The 26,364-nt window shown below is 39.6% G+C and overlaps 2 protein-coding genes across 2 annotated transcripts; both read right to left on the bottom strand.

Annotated features, from left to right (window-relative positions):
- Window positions 1–626: 626 nt before the first annotated feature.
- psma6l (proteasome 20S subunit alpha 6, like) lies at window positions 627–8,829 on the bottom strand. Its single transcript, XM_061720239.1, has 7 exons — window positions 8,568–8,829; window positions 7,506–7,600; window positions 6,572–6,653; window positions 5,552–5,707; window positions 5,290–5,468; window positions 1,904–1,998; window positions 627–990 (listed from the first exon to the last, which is right to left on the bottom strand). The coding sequence occupies exons 1-7, from the start codon at window positions 8,641–8,643 to the stop codon at window positions 933–935; spliced, it is 741 nt and encodes a 246-aa protein (XP_061576223.1). The 5' UTR covers window positions 8,644–8,829; the 3' UTR covers window positions 627–932.
- Window positions 8,830–12,553: 3,724 nt separating this feature from the next.
- LOC133441568 (cilia- and flagella-associated protein 251) lies at window positions 12,554–24,646 on the bottom strand. The gene is made up of 6 exons (XM_061719001.1): window positions 24,492–24,646; window positions 21,651–21,691; window positions 21,491–21,560; window positions 21,034–21,099; window positions 19,274–20,274; window positions 12,554–14,214 (listed from the first exon to the last, which is right to left on the bottom strand). The coding sequence occupies exons 1-6, from the start codon at window positions 24,535–24,537 to the stop codon at window positions 14,146–14,148; spliced, it is 1,293 nt and encodes a 430-aa protein (XP_061574985.1). The 5' UTR covers window positions 24,538–24,646; the 3' UTR covers window positions 12,554–14,145.
- Between the last annotated feature and the right edge of the window lie 1,718 nt (window positions 24,647–26,364).

Genomic DNA, 26,364 nt, shown 5'->3' with positions numbered 1-26,364 from the left:
TATTTGTAATATATTATATTATTTGTAATCAGCACAAATTATCTGTCCCCATATGATAAAATCTACCATCCCCCCTGATTTTTTTTTTACAACTCGAGTACTGCCTCTAACTGAATACTGGAGTTAGATCATGCTCAAAGACACATCCAGATCTGTCATTTTCCCAGTGACACTATCTCTAGACCAAACAACATCGCTGGTCTCACAGTTTTGTACACCTTTCCTTTCTTTTAAGTGGAAACTCTTTTATCACACATCACACCTGTGACTTTTCTCCACCCGCTCCATCCCGCCTCCACACGTTTCGTCACCTCTTCTCCACACTCTCCATTGCTCTGAACCGTTGACCCTAAGTACTTAAAATCCTCCACCTTCTTTATCTCTTCTCCCTTTAACCTCACTCTTCCACGATTCAAAGCACCACATGACACTGTTTAATCTACTGTTCATCCTGTTTTATTATGACTGCCGTTGTACAAGGGGTCCCAGTGAGACCCGTTGACAGGTTGTGATTTTAGAAGGGTATAAACACACAGTACTAAATATGTTGTTATGACAAAGAATCTGTTTAAGTGCAACAATATTTCCCAGTCACATATGGATATTCGTTACCAAATATGGTACATGACCTAACTGTTTATGTGTTTGTTCAAGATGGTACAATATGGGACATCAGTACCTAAACATTATATTTAATTTCAGTGACTTCTGTGGAAAAAATACCCTATGGGTATCAAATCATTATTATATCCAACATATAAAAATCCTTTATAACAGTGTTTTTTAATTATTCATGTTCCTGGGCACACATGGGAGAGACTGTCTGCTTCCGTCTTCCAACTGTTGCAACTGTGTAGTTAAAATAGGCTGTACGTATCAAAATAACTGAAATGCCATGATGATATGTTGACGGTCGTCTGCCAACGGCCCCTCTACTCCCGCTCGGCTATGGCAACCAGGTGCTCTTCGATCTCAGCCTCTGTCAGTGTCCTGCAGGGATGGAGAACAAATACTAAATATTAGTTCAGGTTCAGGTTCAGGTTCAGGTTACTTTATTGATACCCAAGGGTAAACTGGTTTTGCAGTCGAGAGTTAAACAAGCAGCAGAAAACAGACAATCAGTTCAGGAACAAGACATTTAAGAAGAACACATACACATAAAACAAGAGACAGCTTCGGCTCGACAGAAAGTGCTGCAGTTCATGAAATAAATATAAGAAATAAAAGACATGAGGCTAAAAAAGAATTAAAACACCAAGAGCAAAATTTCCTCCAAGTTAGGAATGGATAAGAGCAATAAGATAAAAACATTGTAAAATACATCGTGCTCCGAAAAGTGACTTGTGCAACTTTTGTGCAAACTACAGCTTGTTCACCAGTGTTACTGCAGCTGGAACAAAGCTGTTTTTATAACGTTTTGTTTTACAAAATGGGACCGACAACCTCCGTCCAGAGGGGAGAAACTGAAATTCACTGTGCAAAGGGTGTAAACTATCATTTAAAATGGTCGTGGCTATCCGCTGTAACTGCCTGGTGTACAGGGAAGAAGGGTTCAGCTGTGGCTCACCTATCAGCTTACTTGACCATTTCACAATTTGATTCAATGCCTTCTTGTTTTTAATAGAAAGGCTTCCAAACCATGACACCAAAGAAAAAGATAAAATAGACTCAATAAAGGCACGATAAAAAAGAATCATCATGTTTCTGTCGATTCTTTTTTATCGTGCCTTTATATATTAGTTGAAGAAACGAGAATTGTGACTGTTAATCCAGGTTATCTCATAAAACTTCTAATCCATTACAAAACATACATTTTACTATGATTCTCTGATGACTCTGATGACGTATAAACATATGTTACATGATCTGCACAAACCCACAGTCAGAGTCTGAGAGAAGTTACCTGAACTTAGGTTTGTCTTTGGTGACCACACCAACCTCCAGCTCGCCGGCCTTGAAGTCCAACGACAGGACAGAGGACAGACAGCAGATAGCCAACTGGGAGGACAGGAGGACAGAGGTGAGGATGCTGGCAAGACTGAATACATAAACAACAAATGTTTCAGACCAGCAAATATGATCACTTTCAAAGCAATAAGAAATCTGTTAAAGGACACATGTAAAAGCAAATGATCCAGTTAGATTATTTGAATTTACTTTAATAAATTGACAGTGAGTCAAAGCTACTGTTGCCATGGAGATTAGTTGTTTCCATACCGACACCAGCATCGGAAACACTCGCTGATGCTGCTGAATGAGGGTGTCAGTATCAGTAACTATTTACCTGGATACACCATCTGATACAATGCAATTTTATTTATTTATAAAAAGAATAACAATCATCTTTCCTTGCTGTAAATGCCAGCACAAGATGTTAAGCAATACTCTGAATTTGGGAACGCCAGAGAGCCAGAGACTCAAAGTGGTGATGGATAATAATAACTGTAGAGTCCACTTTTCTAGATGACTCGCCCTGGTCTTAGTTAAAAATGATGGATTTCAATGTGTGATTGAAAATCTGGAGCCCTGGTGTAGTTTTCCAAGTCAGAAAGGCATCGCTGCTCCCTCCAACCGATGTGTGACTGACTACTTATATTTTCCATCCATCCATTTTCTATACCTGTATAATCCTGTGCAGGGTCACGGGACTGATCCTATTTAAATCAGCTAAAAACACTGCAGGCAATCACCTTCACACACTTCAGTTTACAAAATATAAAATTCCCTTTCAGTTTCTTTAAATAATTGTTTATACTTTCAGTAAACTAAATATTGTAATAAGCCTGGTATCAGACCAGTAATCAATATCAGCTGATACCCAAAGTCGAGGTATCAGAAAGAAAAAGCTGTTATCAGAACATCTTTAATACAGATAATTTGCCCATTTCTTGAGGTCTTAAAGAAATGTCTGTGTCATGCTTTCGTCATAATACCTGACTGCATACACTCCAGTCTTTCTTTTTCAAAAATGATTCTAAATAATAAAAAAAAATAAAATTTAAAAAAGTCAAAACAAAATCCATCGAAAACAGGCTTTAAAAAAACCCACTGGGAATAACATTTGCTGAAGATTTTCCTTGTAGGAGCCCATAAAAGCAACTGTGGTTTTATTATCTAGTGTCACTGTTCCACTAATGAAGTGTCACACCTTAGTGTGTGTTGTGTTCAGGTGACGGTTGAATTAGGGAAGGACATGTGGTGACTCAGAAGAGTAAATAACGAATAAAAACAACTACGCCATTGCTTCCAAATCTACAGTTTTGTTAATTCACACGTGTTACCAGTGTTTTTCTGACGGTGCTTTCAACTGTTGGTGCATTCACTCAAATATGGGAACTTAAAAGTTGGCAACTTCAAAGAGGGAAAAGCAAAGAACACACATTATATGCCTGAAATTAAGTGAAAGTTGAATTACTGGTTATTTCTGACACCTAAATAAATAATCTCAAGCAAAAAGATTTTTTTCCAGTTCATAACACGTCCCCTTTAAATCAAATATTGCTATATGATATAAGAAGCATACATGCCTTGCCAAGTGAGAACACATTTCTCAAACTGATGCACTTCAATGCATGTGGGGGGCTTTTGTGGGGGGAGAGGGGTTGCAGATCAAGAGTTTGCATGAGCAAGATGAAGGCTTAAAAGTGTGTCTTTGGTGTCTGCGTTTTTTGATGTAAATGTCTTCAACATACTATAAGAAGCGGTCACTGGCGCTGCCCCTGCGTGGCCCATGACCTGGCACTGAAGGTGCTACTACTCCCCAGGCTGTGTTCATAAATATGTAGTCGTTTCAGTTCAGTTAAAATAGATTTGTTGAAATCTGGTGATGACGTTGTGTCTTGAGTTAGTTAAATCAACATTTACATTACATTTTACATATAGATTTGTCTCTTTAATTTGCTTTGTTTTTGCTTATGGTTTTTTTTTGTTTGTTTTTTTTCGGTATATACATTTTATGTATTCTTATTATTTTTTTTTTGTTTTAACCTGTTTGAATAAATAATTAAACGAAACGAAATGAAATCAAGGAGAAAGTACATGATGTGGATGGAGAGAGAAAAACCTGAAGGGTGCTGGACAGATGGAAATGAGACATCGGTGCCCCCTCTCATATACTCAGTGACGTGCGGTGAGGTTCATGGTTGGTGAGGCACTGACTACTTTAGTGTCAGATTTACAAATATATAAACCAAAAAGGGTAGCTTATTCAATTGGCTACTGGTTATTTCATATCTCATCAGCATTCTTCACAAAAAAACACACGGGCACATGCACGCGCGCACACACGGTACATATTACAGATACGTAAAGGTAAGAAAGAACGTGCATTTCCTCTACACCCTCCATGTATTGGCCGTCGCAATTCTATAATTCATACAACATAAATGAGAGTATAGACTGGTGTACAAAACCACGGATTAGAATTTTGACCTTTAGGGAAATATTCAGTTGTTTTTAAAATGTTTAATTCTGATACTTTAATCAATTTTATGCAGATTGCTCAACAAAAAGCATGAAAAGAAAAACAAAGAATATTTTATTTGAGTTTTTAAATATTCTATTGTATTTTTCTTAGTCTAATCACTTTTTTATGAGATTGAAATTAAAAGTGTTTGTACCCGTTGACTCACGTACTCACTGTTTTTTCAGTGCAGCAGAGTACTATCTGCCTCACCCTGTGCCTTTTTCACTGCGGTTTTATTTCCCATCAGCAAAACTAACTGTCACTAACAAACATTAAACTTTAATGGTTAAAAACATTAGCCAGACTGTGGAAAATCGGGTCAAATAAACGTATCTGCAAACATTATATTGGCGACATGCAGAGATACGGCAACCAGCACGCGCCAATTGCAACCCAGTTTGTGATGGATTGCGCAATATGAGGCTCGGCTCGGCGCTGCCGCACCTCTCGTTTCATCCCGGTATTTGAACAGGAAATAGGCAAATTCAGCGATTTTGACTATAAAATGTTTTCGAAATTACATACATAAAGATCAGTGGACAAATATTAATTTAAATTTGATGTTATAATTATTTATTTTTTTACTTGTCATGATGACAGGTGAGGCTATGCCTCACCTGCCTCCCCTGACCAAACGTCCCTGCATATACTCATATATTTACTCAGTAATTATGTTATTGAGACATTTCCCTCATCTCTCTCAAGAACTGATATATGCTCAAAGCATGTAGAGTCCAAAAATAACGACACGCTCAGCAAATCCCAGGCTTGAACTCATCATGGCATAATCAATACACATTAATTATAGTAAGACTGGATTTTACCTGCACTGTCCTGCTGTGGGTCAACTCTGGCTTCTTTTTCAGTTTCTTTTCTAGGTAGCTGTTGGCCTCTATCTGCTTGGCACCGACCGCCGTGGCTCTGAAGCCGCAGTAGTAGCCCGCGGGGTCACACTTATACAGGACGGGGCCTTGCTGGGGGTCGATGGCTGCCAGGATCATACCTGGAGGAGGACGCAGAGATGTGTGCTCAGAAATAAGCTACTGTCAGAAAGAAAGAAAGAAAGAAAGACGGGCCTTCACTCACAGCAGCCCAGAGGTCTCATCTCAGCATTCTGCGTGTACACCTGGGAGATGTCGGCCAGCCTGCGACACAACACATCTGCGTTGATGTCGTAACCAAACTTATACTTCCATTCTCCAGCTTCCACCCGGGCTCGGTGAACCTGCGAGCGGCTGTCCCCTGCACGGACCAGAGGGCAGCAGCGTTAGTGGCACAAACGTGTAGTTTTTCACTACAAGTAGAAACTCAGTCTAACTAGGGCTGGGCGATATGGACCAAAAGTCATATCTCGATATTTTCTAGCTAAATGGCGATACACGATATATATCGATATTTTTTCAGTGCCATAATTGGGGTTTCCCCCAAAGCATTATAGCATAGCATCTCTGTTAGCTTCATTTTTCTCTGAGGCAAACCCTTAAAAAAAACAGTCAGTTTTAATACAATGCCTCATGCCAAATGTCACACAGGTTCCTTTATTAACAGAGGTCTGCACAATATCAAAATGTATAAAACAAATGAAATAAAAATAAACTGCCTGCATATATAGAATAAAAATGCTTCTTGAATAAAATAAAACAAATATCCCTTTCCTGCATAACAATTCAATTAAAATACACTGTGCAATTAGTACAATGTAGAAACAGTAACAGGCAGACTTTTCCACTGAGGTTGACAGTTGTGCAAATAACAAAACATTTGTGCAAATCTCAAATAAAACATTCAAGTCAATTTGTCACAAAATAAGCTATATCAAAATCATTAAAAAAAATATATATATATTTTTTTTTTTTAAATCGATATAAACGATATTGTCTCGTACCATATCGCCTTTGAAAATATATCGATATATATTAAAATCTCGATATATCGCCCAGCCCTAAGTCTAACTTTACTAACACAGAAGAACATCCCTGAGCACTCTAAAAGCACATGCACTGCATTTTAAACTCTTCCCCTCACAAATCCTCTTGCTGCTGTTTTAGATTTGTTCACAGCGGCAGCTTCACATTTATACATGTTGTACTAGTGATGAATACTCACCATGCTGCCCGGTCATCACACATCCGATGCGAGGAGTCAGTTTAAACATGTTGGTCACGGTGGAGGAGTCCAGCAGCTTGTCCTGCAGTCAGGAAAGAGACGCACAGAAACCCCTTACTGCACAGATGCACACATACCAGTCTCTGTGCACGTGCTACACACTGTTGCGTGTGTAAAATGTGTTGCAACCCAAACTGATTAATAAATGACCACATTACAGGACTGTCTCAGAAAATTAGAATATTTGATATTTTCTGTAATGCAATTACAAAAACAAAAATGTCATACATTCTGGATTCATTACAAATCAACTGAAATATTGCAAGCCTTTTATTACCGGTATTTTAATATTGCTGATCATGGCTTACAGCTTAAGAAAACTCAAATATCCTATCTCAAAAAATTAGAATATTCTGGGAATCTTAATCTTAAACTGTAAACTGAAATCAGCAATATTAAAATAATAAAAGGCTTGCAATATTTCAGTTGACTTGTAATGAATCCAGAATGTATGAACTTTTTGTTTTTTTAATTGCATTACAGAAAATAAAGAACTTTATCACAATATTCTAATTTTCTGAGACAGTCCTGTATACGTGTTTCTCAGCTGGATTTGTGTATCTAATTACTGATAAGGCTACGATTACACCTGGGCTCACACAGGTTAATTAACTCCAAAAATATGATGAGCAAACGCTTTAAAAGTAGTCCGTAGCGTGGTAGCATAAGTAACGCCACGTTCAGGACATTATCCTGGTGTCTTGTTCCAGCTTTTTGCTGAGCAGACTCGTGTGGCTTTACTGCTTGGCTTCAGTCTCACATTAACGGTATCCCGATGATGTGTGCATGTGTGTACGCGTGTGTGTACGCGTGTGTGTACGCGTGTGTGTATGTGTGTGTACGTGTGTGTGTGTGTGTGTTTGAGTTATCCTACCGGGATTTTCTTTTGCGTAACCACCACAACGCTGTCCGTCCCCCTGATCCCGACAGAGGTCAGCCCGCTCTGGGAGATGGCTTTGAAGGCATACTCTGCATGGAAACACACCGGACAAAGATGAGAGCACAGTTCTTCAGTGTTTCCCTGGTAACCAGCTGAACCGGGCCCAGCGAGCGGCCAAGAGTCCGCACCAGTGGCAGAAACTCATCCTGGGGGACCGGGCAAGTCCCATGTCTGGCAACTAAAGGTCCTGGACCAGCCCAGGGTCATGTCATCAGGTCATCACCCTATCAATCTGCCCTCTCCTGTCTCTCCTCACTTTCAAATAAATAAGAAACCCTGAAAGATAAAAAGTGAGCCAGCTCTGGCACTGCAGGGGTTGCCAGATTTGGCCAGTTACAGGTGAGAGCTGGCAAATCTAGCTGGAGCTGGTTCCACTTTGGACCTGAGCCAGTACACTTGTTCTGTTCAGAAACAATACTTGCATCATACCCTCTTTTCTTTCTGGGATTCTGAACTTTACATTTATATTTCCATCTATAATTATGCTAACTTCACACGTCAAATGTCAAATGTGAGTTTGACTTCAAAAATCAAACTTCAAAAGTTTGAGTTCATCAATAACTGATTATATTCAAACTTACTTAATTGATTTTATAGATAATTTACATATGCAGTAAGTATCTCAGATATAGACAACCACATTACTTTCTTAGAAAAGTCCATATCCACTGTTGCAGGTTCGCTTAAATTCAGTTATTTATTAATAGAAATGGAAGAAAAAACACCCCTCCATTTACTGAAATAATTAATCGATTATCAAATGTCTGGAAAGCAGACATTCAAAATTAATGTTTGCTGTTTAAATTTGAATCCCAATCTGATTTTATACAGTGCACCTTTATTTCTGCAGCTTCATTTGATTTATTCTGGCTGAATGCCCCCCACCCCTGACTGAATTAACCCATCCAGCCACCTCTGTTTCTGTATTTTGACTTGTTTTAGCTCCGTGTCCTGGCAGGTTTCCTCCTAAAACTAAACTTGGCAGGACTTCCTTACCGACTTGGTAGAGGCGGCCATCAGGTGAGAATATGGTGATGTGTCGGTCGAAGCCTGCGTTGGAGCCGCGCGACATGATCCTGCTCGTGACCTCGGCTGAACTTGGCGAAGGATCGTCGTGTATCTGGATGTGACCGGGATGTGGATAGTTCTGGCGTGTTTAAGAGTCAGTGGGAGAAAAGTCGCATGCCTGCGCCAGCGCCAAACCAAACAGCACGCAGTGTAATGGAGTTACTTCCCTGACAAATATTTTACTTTCTCTTTCGTTTTTTTTGGGCATCAGTTATTGGACGCAGCCGGCAACAAGGAAGCAAGGACATGCGGGCAGACAGACAGGCAGACAGACAGACATGGGCTCTCCTCTCGTCAGAGATTTCAGTAAATAACATTTTGTTTAGATATTATGCAGGAATAATTATTTTACATACATGCAGTTAAACATCTTTTAAAAATCACCTGCTTAGGGTGCTTTATCGTTACACAGAAAGCCTCGTATTGTCAAATCAGACACCACATTATTCCAGTGTGTTATTACTAACACAGGGGCGCAAAAAGTGGGTATTTACTATACAGGACTGTCTCAGAAAATTAGAATATTGTGATAAAGTTCTTTATTTTCTGTAATGCAATTAAAAAAACAAAAATGTCATACATTCTGGATTCATTACAAATCAACTGAAATATTGCAAGCCTTTTATTATTTTAATATTGCTGATTATGGCTTACAGTTAAAGATTAAGATTCCCAGAATATTCAAATTTTTTTAGATAGGATATTTGAGTTTTCTTAAGCTGTAAGCCATGATCAGCAATATGAAAATAATAAAAGGCTTGCAATATTTCAGTTGATTTGTAATGAATCCGGAATGTATAACATTTTTGTTTTTGTAATTGCATTACAGAAAATCACAATATTCTAATGTTCTGAGACAGTCCTGTATGCATAGGGGCGTCGCCCCCTCGAGCACGCGCTGGAGCGCGTTTTTTTCCCCATTTTGAATCGTGTTGTTACTATAAGGACGGACAGGGAGTAAAGATGGATACAGATAGGAAGCCAAGGAGAAAGATATTAAGGGGATTTAAGTCACTGCTAACTGTTACATTATTATTATTATTATTATTATTATTATTATTATTATTATTATTATTATTATTATTATTATTATTATTATTATTATTATTATTATTATTATTATTATTATTATCATTATCATTATTATTATTATTATTTTCACTTGATTGAGCTAAAGTTGGTAGTTGCGCCCCTGTACTAACATATTAGTAATAGAGTTGGAAGTGCTGTAAGTAATTGCTTGTTTTCTGTAAGTCTCACACATGACATCCTTTTCTGTTTGTTTGTTTTTTAATTTCAGTGCAGTGACTGAGGAAATATACAGAAAAGGATCAGAGCAGCATTTTCAAGAAAGCAGCTGTTCCAAGCAGTGGCCTGGTTTCACCAGAGGGTCATCAGACTTGTACTAGAATATTTCCATAACATGGTGAGCTCAGGAACAGGGTAGTCTTTTTGGTTTATCCCTTTACAGACAGAGTGGATTATTCTCTTCAGAAATAAAACCCGTGTGAAATAGAGAGACAGAGAGAGAGAAAGCCAGCACCACTCTGTAGAGCAGACATATAAAACTCAAGGCCTGCGCGCCAAATCTGGCCCATCAACTCACCTTTCCCGGCCCAGGGGAACATGCAACAATAATTATGTGCATAGACCATAACTACACGTCCCACAATGCATCTTGATTTTTTTAACCTGATGTCATATCCCACTAGATGGCAGTATCTCAAATAAAAATAGGTCCTTCAACAGTATTGTGGTAGGTCGTAGACTACCACTAGCAAATTAAAGTTTAGATAAATCATGGATTTGGTGCAGTTTTTCTTTTCAGAAATGTTCAAGAAAAGTTCAAGACAAGAAAAACTCATAAAGAGGGAAGTACATTTAGCATTTTTTTTTTTTTAGCAATATAAGACAAATTGAACAATACATGTAAAAACATTGAAATAACATGCAAGGAAAGGAAGAAGCCTGGTGGCTTATATAGAATCCTTTCCATATATGAATAAAACAAAACAAAAACAAAATGAAAAAAAGAAAATGTAACTCAGATTAAATAATAAACACTACAAAGATGAAACAATAAGGAAGTTCTTTAAATGTTTTTTGAATATTGGCAAGGATGGTGATGATTTAAGATATTTATTGAGTGAATTCCACAAGTGAGGGCCTCTGAAAGTGATGAAAGATTGATGTTTACATGTTCTACAAAACGGTAAATTAAAATAATCTTTGTGCCTTGTGGCATAAGAATGAATATCAGAATTAACACAAAATAAATTATGAAAAGAAGAAGTAAGATCTTGTATATAATTTTTAAATTTGAACATAAATAAACATGTTTGAAAAATGTAAATTTTATTAACGGATAATAATGAATATTTAATGAAAAGGGAACCAGATGGCTCATATCTGTTTGCATGTGATATCATTCTGAGAAACCTTTTTTGAATTATCAATAATTTTATTAATATATGTTGAATGTGTCGAAGCCCAAACAATGTTGCAGTAATTAAGATGAGGGAAGATTAAACTATAATAGAGAGTTAAATGAGAGGAAGGAAGAACAAAAGGACAAACTTTTCTCAAAATACCAAGCATCTTCGTAGATTTCATGCATACAGTATCAATATGTTGTTTCCAGTTTAAATGATCATCGTCGATAATGCATTAAATGTTTCTTTTTTAATTTAAATTACATTCAAAGATAAAAGGGAAACAAAAACATGTCTTTGCCTATTGGAGACAAAGAGAAAGAAGTAGAGTCAAAAGTAGATGCACTTAGCAGCTACAGCTGTGAACAACTACCTTTGACACTAATCATGGTGCTGATGAAATAATCTCATAGTTTTAACACAACAACTTCCCTATAGTCATTCTCAACTCCCCAACACATGTAAGATTGTAAGTGCCAGAGCCAATGCCTCGCTGCCTCCCTGGCAAACTTTATCCTTGATTTTTTTTCTTTCCAGTTTTAATTTTCCATCTTTTTTGTTTTAAACGGTAAAATACATGTTTCCTATTTAGTCTAAAAGCATTCATGTGCTGTTGAAATGATCATGCTGTCAGGTTTTCTGTGTCATTCTTCATCAAACCTTCAGAGAGATGAACGTTTTATCTGTTTGCAAGCAGATGATTAATTAAATCTACTGAAGTTCAGCCCCATTTGTCTCGTTTACATTAACGTTAGGTTACTATCATTTCAGTGTAACTCTGACACCTGGTGGTGAAAATACATAATTCTGTCACCTGGTGGTGAAAATACATAATTACAGATTTATTGGTGGATCACATGGCGGGACTTAAACTTGAATCAACTGCAACAAAGAATAAACATCTGGACGTTGAGCACCTCCTCAACCAAGCAGACCTACACATAGCCCCTTCCCCTTGTCCATCCTCCGTGAACCTGTTTTGGTATAAAATCATTTTTATTCAAAGATAAATTTATCTGAATGCTCAGTCTTCCCCTGTGAGGTCATGAGGACGTGCATGTGGACAAAGAGACCTCTACTGTATCCCAGGCCGCTGGTCCACACAAACTGCTGGTGATCACCACAGAAACCCATTGGTCATGTTTCATTGCAGGTTGTCTCTATGGCAACAATGTTTGAGTCGTTTCTGCTTGAGTCGTAAAAGATTATGCATTTTTCTGACTGGTCAAAAAAACAGTGTTTCTTAATTCTAGTCCTCGGAACCCCCTGTCCTGCAGGATGTCTCCTTGTATAAACACAGCTGATTGTAATGAAAGGCCGTCATCAGCATGTCATCCAGGTCTGCACAAGTCTGTTGATGACAGTCGTTTGTGTCAGGGGGTGTTGAAGAGGGAAATGTCTAAAACATGCAGGACGGGGGTCCCGAGGACAGGAAGGTAGAAACACTGCTCCAAACCAACAAACAACTTAAGCAACTCAAAGTGGTTTGATACTCCGTTTATTGATTGACAGGTGGAATACAGGAGGATACAGCAGGCACAAAATACAGGATTCTGACTGGCCAGTAATATTGCAAATCATATTTTTATTGTTCTCCAGTGTTTGAATTGTCATGTCCGCTCGGGGGGGTCACCCCAACAAAAACTAACAGTTTCTACCCTTCTTGCTGGTTTGAAAGTTACATTTAGAGGAAACATGTCACACTTCTATAGAAAACTACAGTACATTCAACAAACTTCTCCTCTTTGGAATAGACTGTAATGAGCTCTTCAGCAATTCATAGTGTGTGTCGTTACTCTTTGTCCACACAAACTGACCAGCTACCTCGCCAGCGTTCAAATACATAAATGTACAATAAGTCTTGGCTGTGTATAAAATCAAGGGACTATATTTGCTATACAAAAATTTAATGATGCACTTTGATTACATATTAAAATACATTAAATAACGAATTCTGGCTATTTATTGCATTCATGTGTGCTATAATCTATACTGTATTATTGCAGCAAGAGGGCCTCCATTGACAACCCTGTTAATCCTGCACCGTGTGCATGTCTAGCCACTGTCCTCAAGGGGGCGCTGTTGCTTCGTATTTCTTAAAACCTTGGCTTACAGACCACGAGGCTAATATTTACACAAATGAGATGACAGTCATAAAATCAGTTGAGATTGTCAGTGTTGCTGTTTCCCAACGACAACAAATGGCTTTAGTGTGTCCCTCCTCCGGCCCTCACGTCCTCCTTGGCTTGTTGAGATAAGAGTGCAAAGCTGGCCGAGAACCTGAAGTGACACTTTTAGACCTGGTAAGCTCTTAGTACATCACCTACCGTCACCGCGCTACACCCACATGAAAGACAGAGTTCACATCTGACTTAAGCAAAGGCGTCTAAAATTACTGCATCCTTGGTCGGGTTCGGCTTGTGTCACTTGAGTTCATCACAAACAGTCTGGTTTTAACAGTGCGCGAGCCAAATGAAACGCCATCCTGGCTTCTACTTGATCAAACAAATGAATAGGAAATGAGTCCTTCCTGTGTGGAGAATAACGGTGTCAGATATATATCTTTAACAGTCGGAACAGCAGGGACAGCTTACATATACGTAACAGTTATTGCACAAAAATATCTACATATTATCAGTTAGGAGGCGGTTTTTCTCACCAAAATGCAAAAGTAGGGATGAACAAAGAAGCAGACTGCAAAAGAAAATGTGACTCTTGGTGGCTGCCGAGCAAAATTAATGTTTCAATGAAAGTGCAACAGTGTGTGAAAGTGCAAATGAAGTGAAAATATCGACTTTACAAATAACATTCATAATTAACGGGACAGGAACAACAAGGCTGGACTCAAGCTTTGGACTCTCCAGGAAACTGCATCCAACCGAGGAACCAACGACACATTTTAAAAGCAGTCATAACGCAACAGCGTGGAGAGTTTCTACGACTCTCCGTTTACAGATTCACATCTAAATACATTTCTTCGATTGCTGTAAAGATTATGAAGGCTGTTAAATAAAAAACGTGTGAGCTTAAAATGAGACCGCAGTAGAGGAGCCTGTCCGTCGGCTGTGGGGGTCCTAGCCTCTGCGAAGCTCCCTCAGCTCTGCAGCCACTTTACGCAGCTCTGATTCAATCTCCAACAGCTCCTGGGGACAGAAAGAAGGGGAGCAAATGCCACATGAACACTTAGTCACTGGAGAGTATATCCTTGTACAGTAAAAATTTCAAAGTTGGTGGTGTTGCTAAACTCCTCCTGAAAAGACTGGATGGTCACACAGAAGAACCTTTAACCCTTGTGCTGTTTTCGGGTCAAAATTACCTAATTCTCCTGTCCTTCTTCCCTTCCTCTTTTCTCCCTTCCTTCTTTCCTTGTTTTCTCCCTTCCTTCATTCCTTCCGTCCTTCCTTCCTTCCATCCTTCCTTCCTCCCTTCTTTTCTCCCTTCCTTCCTCCCTTCCTTCCTTCCTTCCTTCCTTCTTTTCTCCCTTCCTTCCTCCCTTCCTTCCTTCCTTCCTTCCTTCCTTCCTTCTTTCCTTGTTTTCTCCCTTCCTTCATTCCTTCCGTCCTTCCTTCCTTCCATCCTTCCTTCCTCCCTTCTTTTCTCCCTTCCTTCCTCCCTTCCTTCCTTCCTTCCTTCCTTCCTTCCTTCCTTCCTTCTTTCCTTGTTTTCTCCCTTCCTTCATTCCTTCCGTCCTTCCTTCCTTCCATCCTTCCTTCCTCCCTTCTTTTCTCCCTCCCTTCCTTCCTTCCTTCCTTCCTTCCTTCCTTCCTTCCTTCCTTCCTTCCTTCCTTCCTTCTTTCCTCCTGCTCTCTCCTTCCTTCCTCCCTTCCTCTTTTCTCCCTTCCTTCCTTCTTTCCTTGTTTTCTCCCTTCCTTCCTTCCTTCCTTCCTTCCTTCCTTCCTTCCTTCCTTCCTTCCTCCCTTTTTCTCTTCCTCCTTCCTTGACCCGAAGACAGCACAAGGGTTAAAGTGCTATAGTTTACTGTAATTTCATCCAACATCTCTTCTCATTTTCCACTCCAAGTACAAAATAAAACACTGGCTAAATATTCTAACTCACCCAACCAAAGAAACATTGAAGTTAGCACTTTTAAGAGACCCAGTACTTTCGGCGCGGGCCTTGCAGTTTACTTCTACGAGTTGTCTCAGCTATGTGACTCAGTTTCACCTACAACTCATTTACAGGGATTGGTGTCTCTGTTTGCAAACGCAGCCAACTCAGCCAGCGAGGAAACAGAGAAAGAGCTCAGCTTGACCTTAACGAAGCAGCAACTCAAATAACTTTTTATGATTCAGTATAATTAAATTGTATTTATAAAGCGTCTATTACAACAGAAATTGTCTCTAGCATCTTTCCAGAGACTGAGAACATGACCCCCGAGCAATTATTACATAAACAATGGCAGGTAAAAACTCCTTTCAAAGGGGTTCACAAAAAAGCATGTGATCCCAGCATGGCGGGGGGATCACAGTGCCAATTTGAGTGTGAAAGCAGCTGAAGCACAGCTTCTCCTGTGTACCGCAGATCACTCTCCAAACCATTTAATAACTAAGAAAACAACTTAAACTAACAGTGAAAAAAAATAATCCCGTGAACTGAAGTAAAAAAAAGTTTTTATTAAACTAAAACTGAATGAAAACTACAATTACCAACACCAGCCCAACTGAAACTAGACTGATTTGCAGCTAAAACTAAACTTTGTTTTCATTTTTTGATGTCTGACATTATTTTTTTGGCTTTTTTTTTTACATTCTGACTACTAGTGTATTTTCACCTCCAGCACCGATTCTCAACTTACTCCCAGAATAAAAGGGTTTTTGTTCTGTATTACATTGTTGATAGGATTCTTTCATCCCAGATTTTTTTGGTTAATACCTCAAAAAGTAAAACTAAACAAAAACTCACGTACCGGTACGTAGCTAAGCGTTACCATGGATCCGTGGATCGGCTAAACACCTGCAGACCTGAGACCCCCCCTGGGCTTCATCACAGCTGCGTCCTGGCTCCTCCACCACCCTCCAGGTACACTACCGTTTCAGACTGAATAATGTTGTCCAGAACTTCCAGTGGGACACAGCTGTGACCACGTCTACAGGAGTGCAAGGCTGACATAATTTACCATCAGCTCACTGAGAGCCGATGGACCGGACTTCCACCTATCCTGGTTTAAATTCAGACATTACTCATTTCACACGTCATCTTGAAGAAACCATCATCAGAACTGAGCAGGAAGATTGTAAGGTAACATGTGTTAGCAGGAGCTGAACTAAGGCATGTTCCAGCTGGTCACTGGGCCCATTCAGTCCACCCATCTGCAACGTCGTACCCCACTATTAAAAAAAAAGCCTTCATGCTTCAGAAAACTTATGAATGACATCCCAGAGGTTTGTACTGTCCTACTCCCTGTAGTTCTAGGTCAGGGGTCGGCTACCCGCGGCTCCAGATCCGCATGCAGCTCTTTAGCGCCGCCCTAGTGGCTCCTGGAGCTTTTTCAAAAATGTTTGACCTTTTTTTTTCCTTTTTTTCTTCTTTTTTTCCTTTTTTTTCTATTTTTTCTGTTTTTTTCTTCTTTTTTTCCTTTTTTTCTCTTTTTTTCTTCCTTTTTCCTTTCCTTTTTAATCTCGACATTTAGACTTTTTTTGTCGAAAGTTTGACTTTTTTCTCGACATTTAGACTTTTTTCACAAGATTGTACTTCAACATTAAAGGAGCTTGAGGCTCCTTTTAAGAAATGAGACTCTCTAGCGCCACCCTTCACCACGACGGCCGTCGGGGGTACTGCAGCCAACAGTGAAGCGGCACGGGAGAATGGGGAGAACGTGCATGCAGCGTCATGTGACGTCACATCCGCAGCCCAGCGCGGGAAATTCGGGACCGAATTGCAGCACATTTTGCAGCACAAGGCAACGGAGAGATACACTAGAGGGCTCATTCTTTTGGGTTTGGAACGCTTCATCTGACATTATTACTAGAAAACTTAAAACGTATACGAATTTTTTTCATAAATTCTGCCTCAATCCGGCCTCAAGCTCCTTTAATCTCAACATTTCAACTTTTTTCACGAAATTTTGACTATTTCCTCGACATTTTGACTTTTTTTCTCAACATTTTGACTTTTTTCTCTAAATTTTGACTTTTTTCTCGAAGTGCATAATGAAAAAAAAAATCTTCCCCCAGTTCTAACTAATATAGATACATGCAGCATGTGTTGCCTTCATTCTAAGGCTTATACAAGACTTTTCATTTTTTGCGGCTCCAGACATATTTGTTTTTGTGTTTTGGGTCCAATATGGCTCTTTCAACATCTTGGGTTGCCGACCCCTGTTCCAGGTTCTCCTGCAGATGCAAGCGCAGGAGGGGTTTACAACTACATCCATGGTTTATTCGAGCTTTGTTACAATGTATAAAAACAAGACTACTTGTACCAAGATAACTCCTGACGCTGTCAATAAGAATCCTTGAAACCTGTCCAGTACATCTGAACCAGTGTCCAGCATGTTTGACCTCTTCAGCACTTTCTCCTGTTGGCCAATACCTCAGCTTGATAAATGCCACTCAACCACTCAGACCTTTTTTGTGACCACCCTGACCAAATGTCAAAGATAATCACATCACTGTGACGACAGCAGTGAGCTGGCGAGCACAATTCCCTGCCAGCATAGTCAGGTAGCAGAGCTGTGATCAAAGCCAGTCCTCGCCATCCGAGCTTCGGAGAGATCCAACACCAATATCAATGAGTCCAACATTGTTTTGTACCATTTACTTTTGAAAAAGTGTTTCCAAAAATCCAGAACATGTTCTAATTTATGTAAACCAAAGTTTTGCTGCAAAAACATGGAAACAGAAAGATCTTTGAATCCTCAGTACCAGTAATTTAACCTTGACAAAGTCAAGCGTGAATAAGCGGAACATTGTTCCACGGTTCACAAATAGGACACTTGCAGCTTTCTGTCTGGTTCCACCTGCTGCTGCGGAGGTCGGTTTGGTTTACAGGTGTCACGCCTGCAGCTCCTCTGAGGTTAATTGCAGCTAAATATGTTCCCAGGATGCCCTGTGACACGTGATCAGATTGTTTTGCTCTCCGGTGAAAAAGACTCTTAGCAAACCTTCCGTGGAAAACCTCCATATCTTCTTTTACTCTAGTAGCTCTTAGCTTCAGACCTGAGGCTCACACTTGCACAGACAACTTCTTACTTTTCTTTACCAAACCTGTCTTTACGTCTTCCATCCACTGTGGATTAGTTTATTAAAAGCAAAACTGTCCTATTATAGATGCTTTCTGGAAATACGTGATTAAAACTATTTCTGACATTTTAAAATCCCATATTCTTGATCCTAAAGTCTGGATACTGGGAGATATTAGTTCATTAAACATGACTTATCATAAAAAGTATTTCATTCTGCTTGCCGGCACCGCAGCAAAAAATTGTATTTTAAAAAACTGGAAATCAGAAAACCCCCCAGCACCCAAACAGTGGATCAATGAACTTGGATCATATTGTACTCCAGAAAAAATATTGTATTCTGTTAGAAAAAAACCTAGAGACTTTGACCTTATTTGGGGACCTTTTTTGGATTTTTTGCTTTTAATGGACTAATGATCTGAATCATCGACTATATTAATGAATGTGGTTACACAGGACTTGATTATTTAATTTATTATTCATTTTTGTTCTAGTATTGATAGACATATGTTAAATTATTTTGAATGATGTAATCTATTGACCATATGAGGGAGGGAAGGGGAGAGGGTGTGCTGTCGTTTTTTATTTTTATTTACTTTTTTTTTTTATTATTATTATTATTTATTTATTTTGGTTTAATTAATGTTATGAAAAGTAAAAAAAGGGGGGAAAATATTGATAATTATATTGTTATTGTAACTCTCATTTCTTTTTCTTTTAATGCCCCCAATAAAGACATCTATACAAAAAAGGAATTTTTAAAAAGTTCATAAATGTTTTCATAATGCAAAACAATATTTAGAAACTGTTCAAGAGAAAATTACATTTCAAAATAAAACACTCCTGTTTTCTGTGTGTAAAAAAAAAAAAAAAAAAAGCAAAACTACAGTTCAGCATATTAAGTTGTGGCAAATATTCACCTCTGGGGGAACATTTTATTTCATATCATGTTTTTCAAAATACTACCTCTGAACATTTGATCCAGAAACACCCAATTACACTCAAACACTATTTGAACTTACCTCCCCTTCATCCTCCACGACATTCTCTTCGTCCTCATCATCTTCATCCTCCTGGCCCTCATCATCCTCTCTGACATATTCATCCTCATCTTCCCCGTTTTCCTCCTCCTCTTCCTCGTCATTGTACCTCTCCCGCTCAAACTGCCGCGTGGCCTCATCGCTGGCTTTCTCCATCACTCTCTTCTGCGGCGGCTCCTTCATCTCCACAGCTTCCTCTGTCTTGTCTTGTTTCTCAGCATTTCCGTCAACCTCTTCGTCCTCTTCTCCGTTCTTCTCTGTGCTCTGGTCATCCTGAACTTGTCCATCCTCGCCACCCTCCGTGTCTCCGTCCTGCACCTCCTCCTCCTCCTCCTCCTCCTCATGCTCCTGCGCCAGTTTCATCTTCTTTACGAGTTCCTCCAGCTCCTCCTGCTTCTCCTTCCTCTCCCTCTCCTGATCCGGCTTGCTCCTGCTGTCCTGCTCCTTGAGCAGCTCCTTCAGCTCTTTCTCCACCTTCTCCTTCTCCACCATCAGCTCCACCTCATTCTTCCTTCTCTCTTCCATCTTCTGCTTCTCCAAGTCCCCTGCCGTTTCTTGCTCCTTCTCTTTGCTCTGCTTAATCTTTTCCTCCTCCGCGTCCTCCTTCTGCTCTGTGTCAGGGCCTTTCTGGATCTCCCTCTCCTTCACGGCCTCGTATCGCTTCTTCTTCAGCTCTTTCAGCAGCTCTTTCAGCTCCTCATCGTTCTTCTCCTCTTTGACTTTCTTTGTGATCTCTTGAGCGAGCAGCTCCTCCAGCTCCTTGGCTCTCTCCTCTTCATCGCCTGTCTCTCTTCCTTCGATGCGTGGCTCATCCGCCCTCCTCTTTGTTTCATCGCCCTCCGTCCTGTCTTTCGTTTCCTCTGTCTTTTTTTCAGAATCGCTCACGTCTCCCTCGTCGTCCTTCGTCTGCTCGAAGTCACTTTCATCATCAGCCAGATTGTACTCGTATCTCTCTCTTTCATACCCGTGTTCCTTTTCTTTCTCTGCAGAAATGGGATTGCAGCAGTTCCTGTCAGTCGTGTTGTGGACAACATTGTGCGCATGTGGACATGTTTTCTACCAGTAATAAAATACTAACTACTGTTGGTGTAAAACAGAGGTGGAAAAAGAACTGAAAAATTGTAATTGAGTAAAAGTATCTTTACTTTGCTTAAATCCTACTCAAAGTAAAAGTAAAAGTACTCATCTAAAAATTTACTCGAGTAAAAGTACAAAAGTACTTGATTTAAAATGTAATTTGAGTAAAAGTTACTTTCAGTTATTTAATGCAAAAAAAAGGATGAGTCACGAATCAAATTAATCAACTTTGAGGCATATTAAAGTACACATCCACACTTGTTCGAGTACATTTTTTTAGATGTTGATGTCTTGAAGGCTGAAAGCTCCGCTCTGCCGGGCAGGCACATTTTACACGGCATCATAATGTTGTTGCCTTTTGTGCGTTTGAATGCGAATACGTTTTAAATGTTGAATAAGTTGGGCCAAGGGTTTTTGTGGTTTTTGTGGCTGGTTTCTGCCCGCATTTAATTTTTTCACCATAAATTTTGTACTCAGTAACGTGAGGGGGTTCAAATGTAGCAAAGTAAAATACTTGGGTCAAAATGTACTCGAGTAAAAGTAAAAATTACATATTTCAAAAACTACTTAGAAAATTACAAATTACTCCTAAAAAGTACTCAATTACAGTAACGTGAGTAAATGTACTTTGTTACTTTCCACCCCTGGTGTAAAAGTGTTCTTACCGTCATCAGCAAGCTTCTGCAGCTCTCTGAGAAGACCCTGATGTCTTTGCGTTTCATCAACTTCCTCTGCAGAGGTAACAATATACTAAATATTAAAGGTACCACATCACAGGCAAGAATATTTCATTACAATTGTGGAATATAATACCAGCACAATATACTCGTAACTTAGTAGATGCAAAAATTACCAATGCGTCATAACATTGCATCATTAGAATTGTACTAAAGGGAGATGCAAACTACTGTTGACCTCGAATAAAATGACAGAAGCTAGAAAGGTTGGGAGCTTTTGTCATGCTGTGCAAAATCTTAAGTGTAAAAGTGGTTAAAGCTGCCAAATAAAAAGTAGCAGAGCAGAACTGTCTCCCTCTGAATGTGGAAGTTAAATTGTATAATATAGAAACGCTGAGTACAAAGATTGACTGAAACACTGATGAATGCACAACATGGTTGTTACCGTTCAGCTGTGGTCCACAATCAGGGGGGAAGTCATCCTCATTCAGGGTCTTCTGAATAATACAATCAACCTGGTGGCAGAGTAAAAAATAATAAATAAAACATGAACAATTAATGATGAAGTAATTAAAAACAGAATGATAGTAGGGGTATAAACAAACCTTTGCATCATTAAGAGGCGATGTCACCGGCCGGCTTCCCACTGATGCACGAACATGCAGGGAGGAGCAGAAAGGTGAAGAGTGAGGCTACACTGGAGTAAATATCAGTATATCTAGCATGTCTGCTGTAAAGAAAACACAAATCACCTCCCACATGGGTACAGATGGAGCTGTTCCCTCTCTGAGGTGAGGGTCAGGTCTCTAAAGTGACGTGGCAAAGAAGCTTATACATTCTGCCTCTGAGATGAGGCTTTAGCTCGCTGGTAGTCTCCCCAGTGGGGTTAAATCAGTCGCCAACCCCCTTCCTGCACCAAGCATCTCCATCAGCACCATTCCCCCCATCTCTCTCCAAATAGCTACTGAGGAGGACTTTGAAGCCCACTCCAGCTGGGGATGGGTGTGTGTGTGTGTGTGTGTGTTTGAGTGTGTGTGTGTGTGTGTGTGTGTGTGTGTGTGTGTGTGTGTGTCACTCTATATGGAGAGGCTACTTTCCTCAAACCTTTTTTCCATCTCATCACACTGAATGTAAAATAAACAAGACCTCAAATGCTGGATCAAAAAAACTGTGATTCCCTGTCGTGCCAAAAAGTGATTGCCTGCCAGAATCTGATTTCTCAAGTTCAAGTAGGGCTCCCAAACTTTATAGAATTGGTCTGTTTTTGAATGCAATATACATGTAAGGTACTCTAATGGCACTGGATCAAACACCACTCTCTGCCAGCCTTTAGACCGAGCACTTTAAGGAAACGTGGATGCAGGATTGTGCGTAAAAGTTTGGCTGTGCCAAAAAGTGATTGCCTGCCAGAATCTGATTTCTCCCCTGAAAATTAGTCTTTTTACCTGCCAAAAATTGATTGAAGGCCAAATACAGTTAATGAAAGGTTGTTGCTACCTAAATATGATTTGATCTCATTCTTGAGCTTCATAATATAAACAAGAGCTCACAGGATTGCTTTTAACTCTTTTAAAGGACCATTACATCACAAAATAGGCATTTGCAACTTCCAAAAAGTGATTGAAGGCCAAATACAGTTAATGAAAAGTTGTTTCTGCCTAAATATGACTTGATCTCATTGTTGAGCTTCATAATCTGAAAATCGCTCAACGGGCTGCTGTGCGCGCTCCCGCGGCCAGAAATCAGAAGAAATCCGATTCTGGCAGGCAATCAATTTTTGGCACAACACCGGATAAAAAAAAACTGTGATTCCCTCCATTTAAAAAACAAGCAGGACATGTGCGCGTGCGCGTCAGTGAGTCCGATCAGCAGCTAAACACCGAGATCAGTAGGACTAATTGATATATTGGCCCGGTGATGGAGCGGACATGTGATGTGCTCAGAGCTCAGGGTGGACTGGTGATGCCCCCAAGGTCCACGTGAACGCGGGTGCGTTCACGTGTTGATAGTATCTGCTGTTTAAACCAGACCCTGGATCAGAAGGTGATAGTATCTGCCAGGGGCGAAAATCCCGGGGGGGGACAGGGGGGACAAGTCCCCCCCATTAGTAAAGCTGTCCCCCCCTAGAATAATTTGAGACAGAATTAATAATTTTGGAACAATGCAGTAGTATTAGTGATGCACCAAAATGAAAATTGTGGCCGAAACCAAAATCGAAAATAATAATAAACAGTAAAATCTCATTACACTTAAAACAAGAGTCATCACCAGAAAAATAACTTATTTGACAATTTTCACCTGTTTCAAGTAAATTTTCACTTGAAATAAGTAGAAAAATCTGCCAGTGCGACAAGATTTATCTTATAAGCAAAACAATCTTGTTCCAATGAAAATCTACTTGAAACAGGTGAAAATTGTTGTTTTTTTCCAGTGATGAGTCTTGTTTTAAGTGGAATGAGATTTTTTTTAACTAAAAATGAGACATTTTAACTTGAAATAAGACAGATATTCTTGTTAAGATTTTGGGTTTTTGCAGTGTATTATGTCAGATGTGCTGTATTATTGCCACCTTCCACCTAATACCATTGTTTTGTATTGCTCTAAGAAAGGTCTTCTGCCTGTTTGCGAGATAGAGATGAAAATGTCAAAATGCTGTATTAAAGGAAGGCTAAAACTTTTATTCCTTGTCCCCCCCTGGATTTATTCTCTAAAATTTTACTGTTTATTGTCCCCCCCAACTATGAAACGGGATTTTCGCCCCTGGTATCTGCTGTTTAAAGCAGTCCCCTGGATCAGATCAGGGTATTATCCCCCAGACTCGGGTAAAAACAGGTCTCTCTGCGGCTCCTCTCACCCACATGTGTCCGTGGGAGGCGCGTTTCGGCCTCCAGCCCTTTAATTACAGCTGTTTTCTATTTCTAGGCGCTGCTGCCCAAAGCTCAGCCTTATATGCTCGTTTTTTCTTGACTGGGTCCGTGTTTTCCACAGTGTTATTGTGCGTAAATCCTGCCAACGTCGTCCCTGACGGACAGATCTGGACAGACGGAGTCTGTCATTATGTAACAGCGCTCGTTAAGCGTATTAGACCTCAAGCCCTGGCTTTCGCCTTTAGGTAAAACACACACGCTTGGCTCGTATATGCTCTTTATATTCGTCTTTTATCCTTTTCTTTTTTCTTAAAATGTGCTTTTATCATCCCGGCTGCAGCAGCTGAGCTCCAGCAGCAGCGGCGGTGCGTTAAGCCCGATTTATGGTTCTGCGTTAAATCGACGCAGAGCCTACGCCGTACGTTGCGCGTCGCCGCGGTACCCTACGGCGTAGGCTCTGCGTTGTTGTAACGCGGAACCATAAATCAGCCTTATTAAAGATGCTGAAGCTGCAGTCCAGCCTCGAACCCGACACCGTGTCCGATAATACGCGCAGAGCGATGGGGAATGAAAGCTTACCTCCGACGGCAGCCCAAAGACAAAGTGCGATGGTAAAAATCCCCATAGGATCCGCGGGGTGAAGCTCCTGCCAGAGATAACCTTGAAATGCTGGTTTGGATCGGAGAGGAGAGGAGAGGAGAGGTGGAGCTGAGCTCCGTGTGTCAGGTGACAGATCCGCGGGGGTCAGGTGTTCCGCTAAGCTCCCATTTGTCAACAAAAACACAGACCTTAATTCAAATTCAATTTGTAAATCTGCGCTCGAGCCAGTTGCAGGATCCAGAGAAAGCACCACCCACTATTTATTGAACTATATTGATATTGGCTGACACCCAGGGGCGAAAATCCCGTTTCATAGTTGGGGGGGACAATAAACAGTAACATTTTAGGGAAAAAATCCAGGGGGGGACAAGGAATAAAAGTTTTAGCCTTCCTTTAATACAGCATTTTGACATTTTCATCTCTATCTCGCAAACAGGCAGAAGACCTTTCTTAGAGTAATACAAAACAATGGTATTAGGTGGAAAGTGGCAATAATACAGCACATCTGACATAATACACTGCAAAAACCCCAAATCTTAACAAGAATATTTGTCTTATTTCTAGTTAAAATGTCTCATTTTTAGTTAAAAAAAATCTCATTATACTTAAAACAAGACTCATCACTGGAAAAAAAACAACTATTTTCACTTGTTTCAAGTAGATTTTCACTTAAAATAAGTAGAAAAATCTGCCAGTGGAACAAGATTGTTTTGCTTATAAGATAAATCTTGTCGCACTGGCAGATTTTTCTACTTATTTCAAGTGAAAATTTACTTGAAACAGGTGAAAATTGTCAAATAACAAGTTATTTTTCTGGTGATGACTCTTGTTTTAAGTGTAATGAGATTTTACTGTTTATTATTATTTTCGATTTCGGTTTCGGCCACAAATTTTCATTTTGGTGCATCACTACTAAATACTACTGCATTGTTTCAAAATTATTAATTCTGTCTCAAATTATTCTAGGGGGGGACAGCTTTACTAATGGGGGGGACTTGTCCCCCCTGTCCCCCCCGGGATTTTCGCCCCTGCTGACACCGTATGTTAACATTGGATGACCGAGCTATGTACGGAGAGATCATCAAGTACATGGTTGTTAAACAGAGGTGTCAAAAGTATTCACATTCATTACTCAGGTAGAAGTATAGATACTAGAGTTTAAAAATACTCCTGTAGAAGTTGAAGTATCAACTCAAGTTTTTTACTCAAGTATAAAAGTACTGGTTTCAAAACTACTTAAAGTATAAAAGTAAAAGTAATGTAAGGGGGAAAAAGCCATTAAAGACAAAAGCCATTGAAAATGAATGCATCTTAGTATAATGCAAATATATTAAAGAACCATATATGTGTACTATTGAGCATTAACATGTGTTTCAGAGAGCAGAAGATATGATGACTAGTTGCCTATAAGTATTGTAATGGTGCAAAAAGTCAAACTTGAGATGCATGTTATCATTTATCCTAACCTTTATTGGAATGTACATCCAAGTTTAGTTGCAGGAATCTGAGGGAACGGATGTAAGAACAAAACTGGACAAGAACATCTGAAACAACCACAACCAAATTCACTCTATCCGGATGGAACAATTTAACTGGATAGTTTTTTTTTTAAAGGCCGAAATGAAATAGAGTAACAAGGCTGTTTTTAAAATGTAAGGAGTAAAAAGTACAGATAATTGCGTGAAAATGTAAGGAGTAAAAGTAAAAAGTCGTTTGAAAAATAATTACTCCAGTGAAGTATAGATAACCAAAATTTCTACTTAAGGTAACAAAGTATTTGTTCTTCGTTACTTGACACCTGTGTTGTTAAATACATCTGGTGCAAGATCCAGTTCCTCAGCTTAAATCTTGA

Source organism: Cololabis saira, chromosome 4 (assembly GCF_033807715.1).
Source record: "Cololabis saira isolate AMF1-May2022 chromosome 4, fColSai1.1, whole genome shotgun sequence".
Taxonomy (NCBI): Eukaryota; Metazoa; Chordata; class Actinopteri; order Beloniformes; family Belonidae; genus Cololabis; species Cololabis saira.
The sequence above is the reverse complement of the archived record's forward strand: the minus strand, read 5'-3'. Positions and strand labels throughout refer to the sequence as shown.

Excerpts from the sequence above, each read along its gene's own strand:
- psma6l (XM_061720239.1), bottom strand. The coding sequence starts at position 8,643 with ATGTCGCGCGGCTCCAACGCAGGCTTCGACCGACACATCACCATATTC. Across the intron at positions 7,601-8,567 it reads TGGCCGCCTCTACCAAGTCG|AGTATGCCTTCAAAGCCATC; the intron begins GTAAGGAAGTCC and ends GTTTCCATGCAG. Across the intron at positions 991-1,903 it reads AAAGACAAACCTAAGTTCAG|GACACTGACAGAGGCTGAGA; the intron begins GTAACTTCTCTC and ends CCATCCCTGCAG.
- LOC133441568 (XM_061719001.1), bottom strand. The coding sequence starts at position 24,537 with ATGGGGATTTTTACCATCGCACTTTGTCTTTGGGCTGCCGTCGGAG. Across the intron at positions 21,100-21,490 it reads TTGTGGACCACAGCTGAACG|AGGAAGTTGATGAAACGCAA; the intron begins GTAACAACCATG and ends TTACCTCTGCAG. Across the intron at positions 20,275-21,033 it reads GCAGAAGCTTGCTGATGACG|AGAAAGAAAAGGAACACGGG; the intron begins GTAAGAACACTT and ends CCATTTCTGCAG.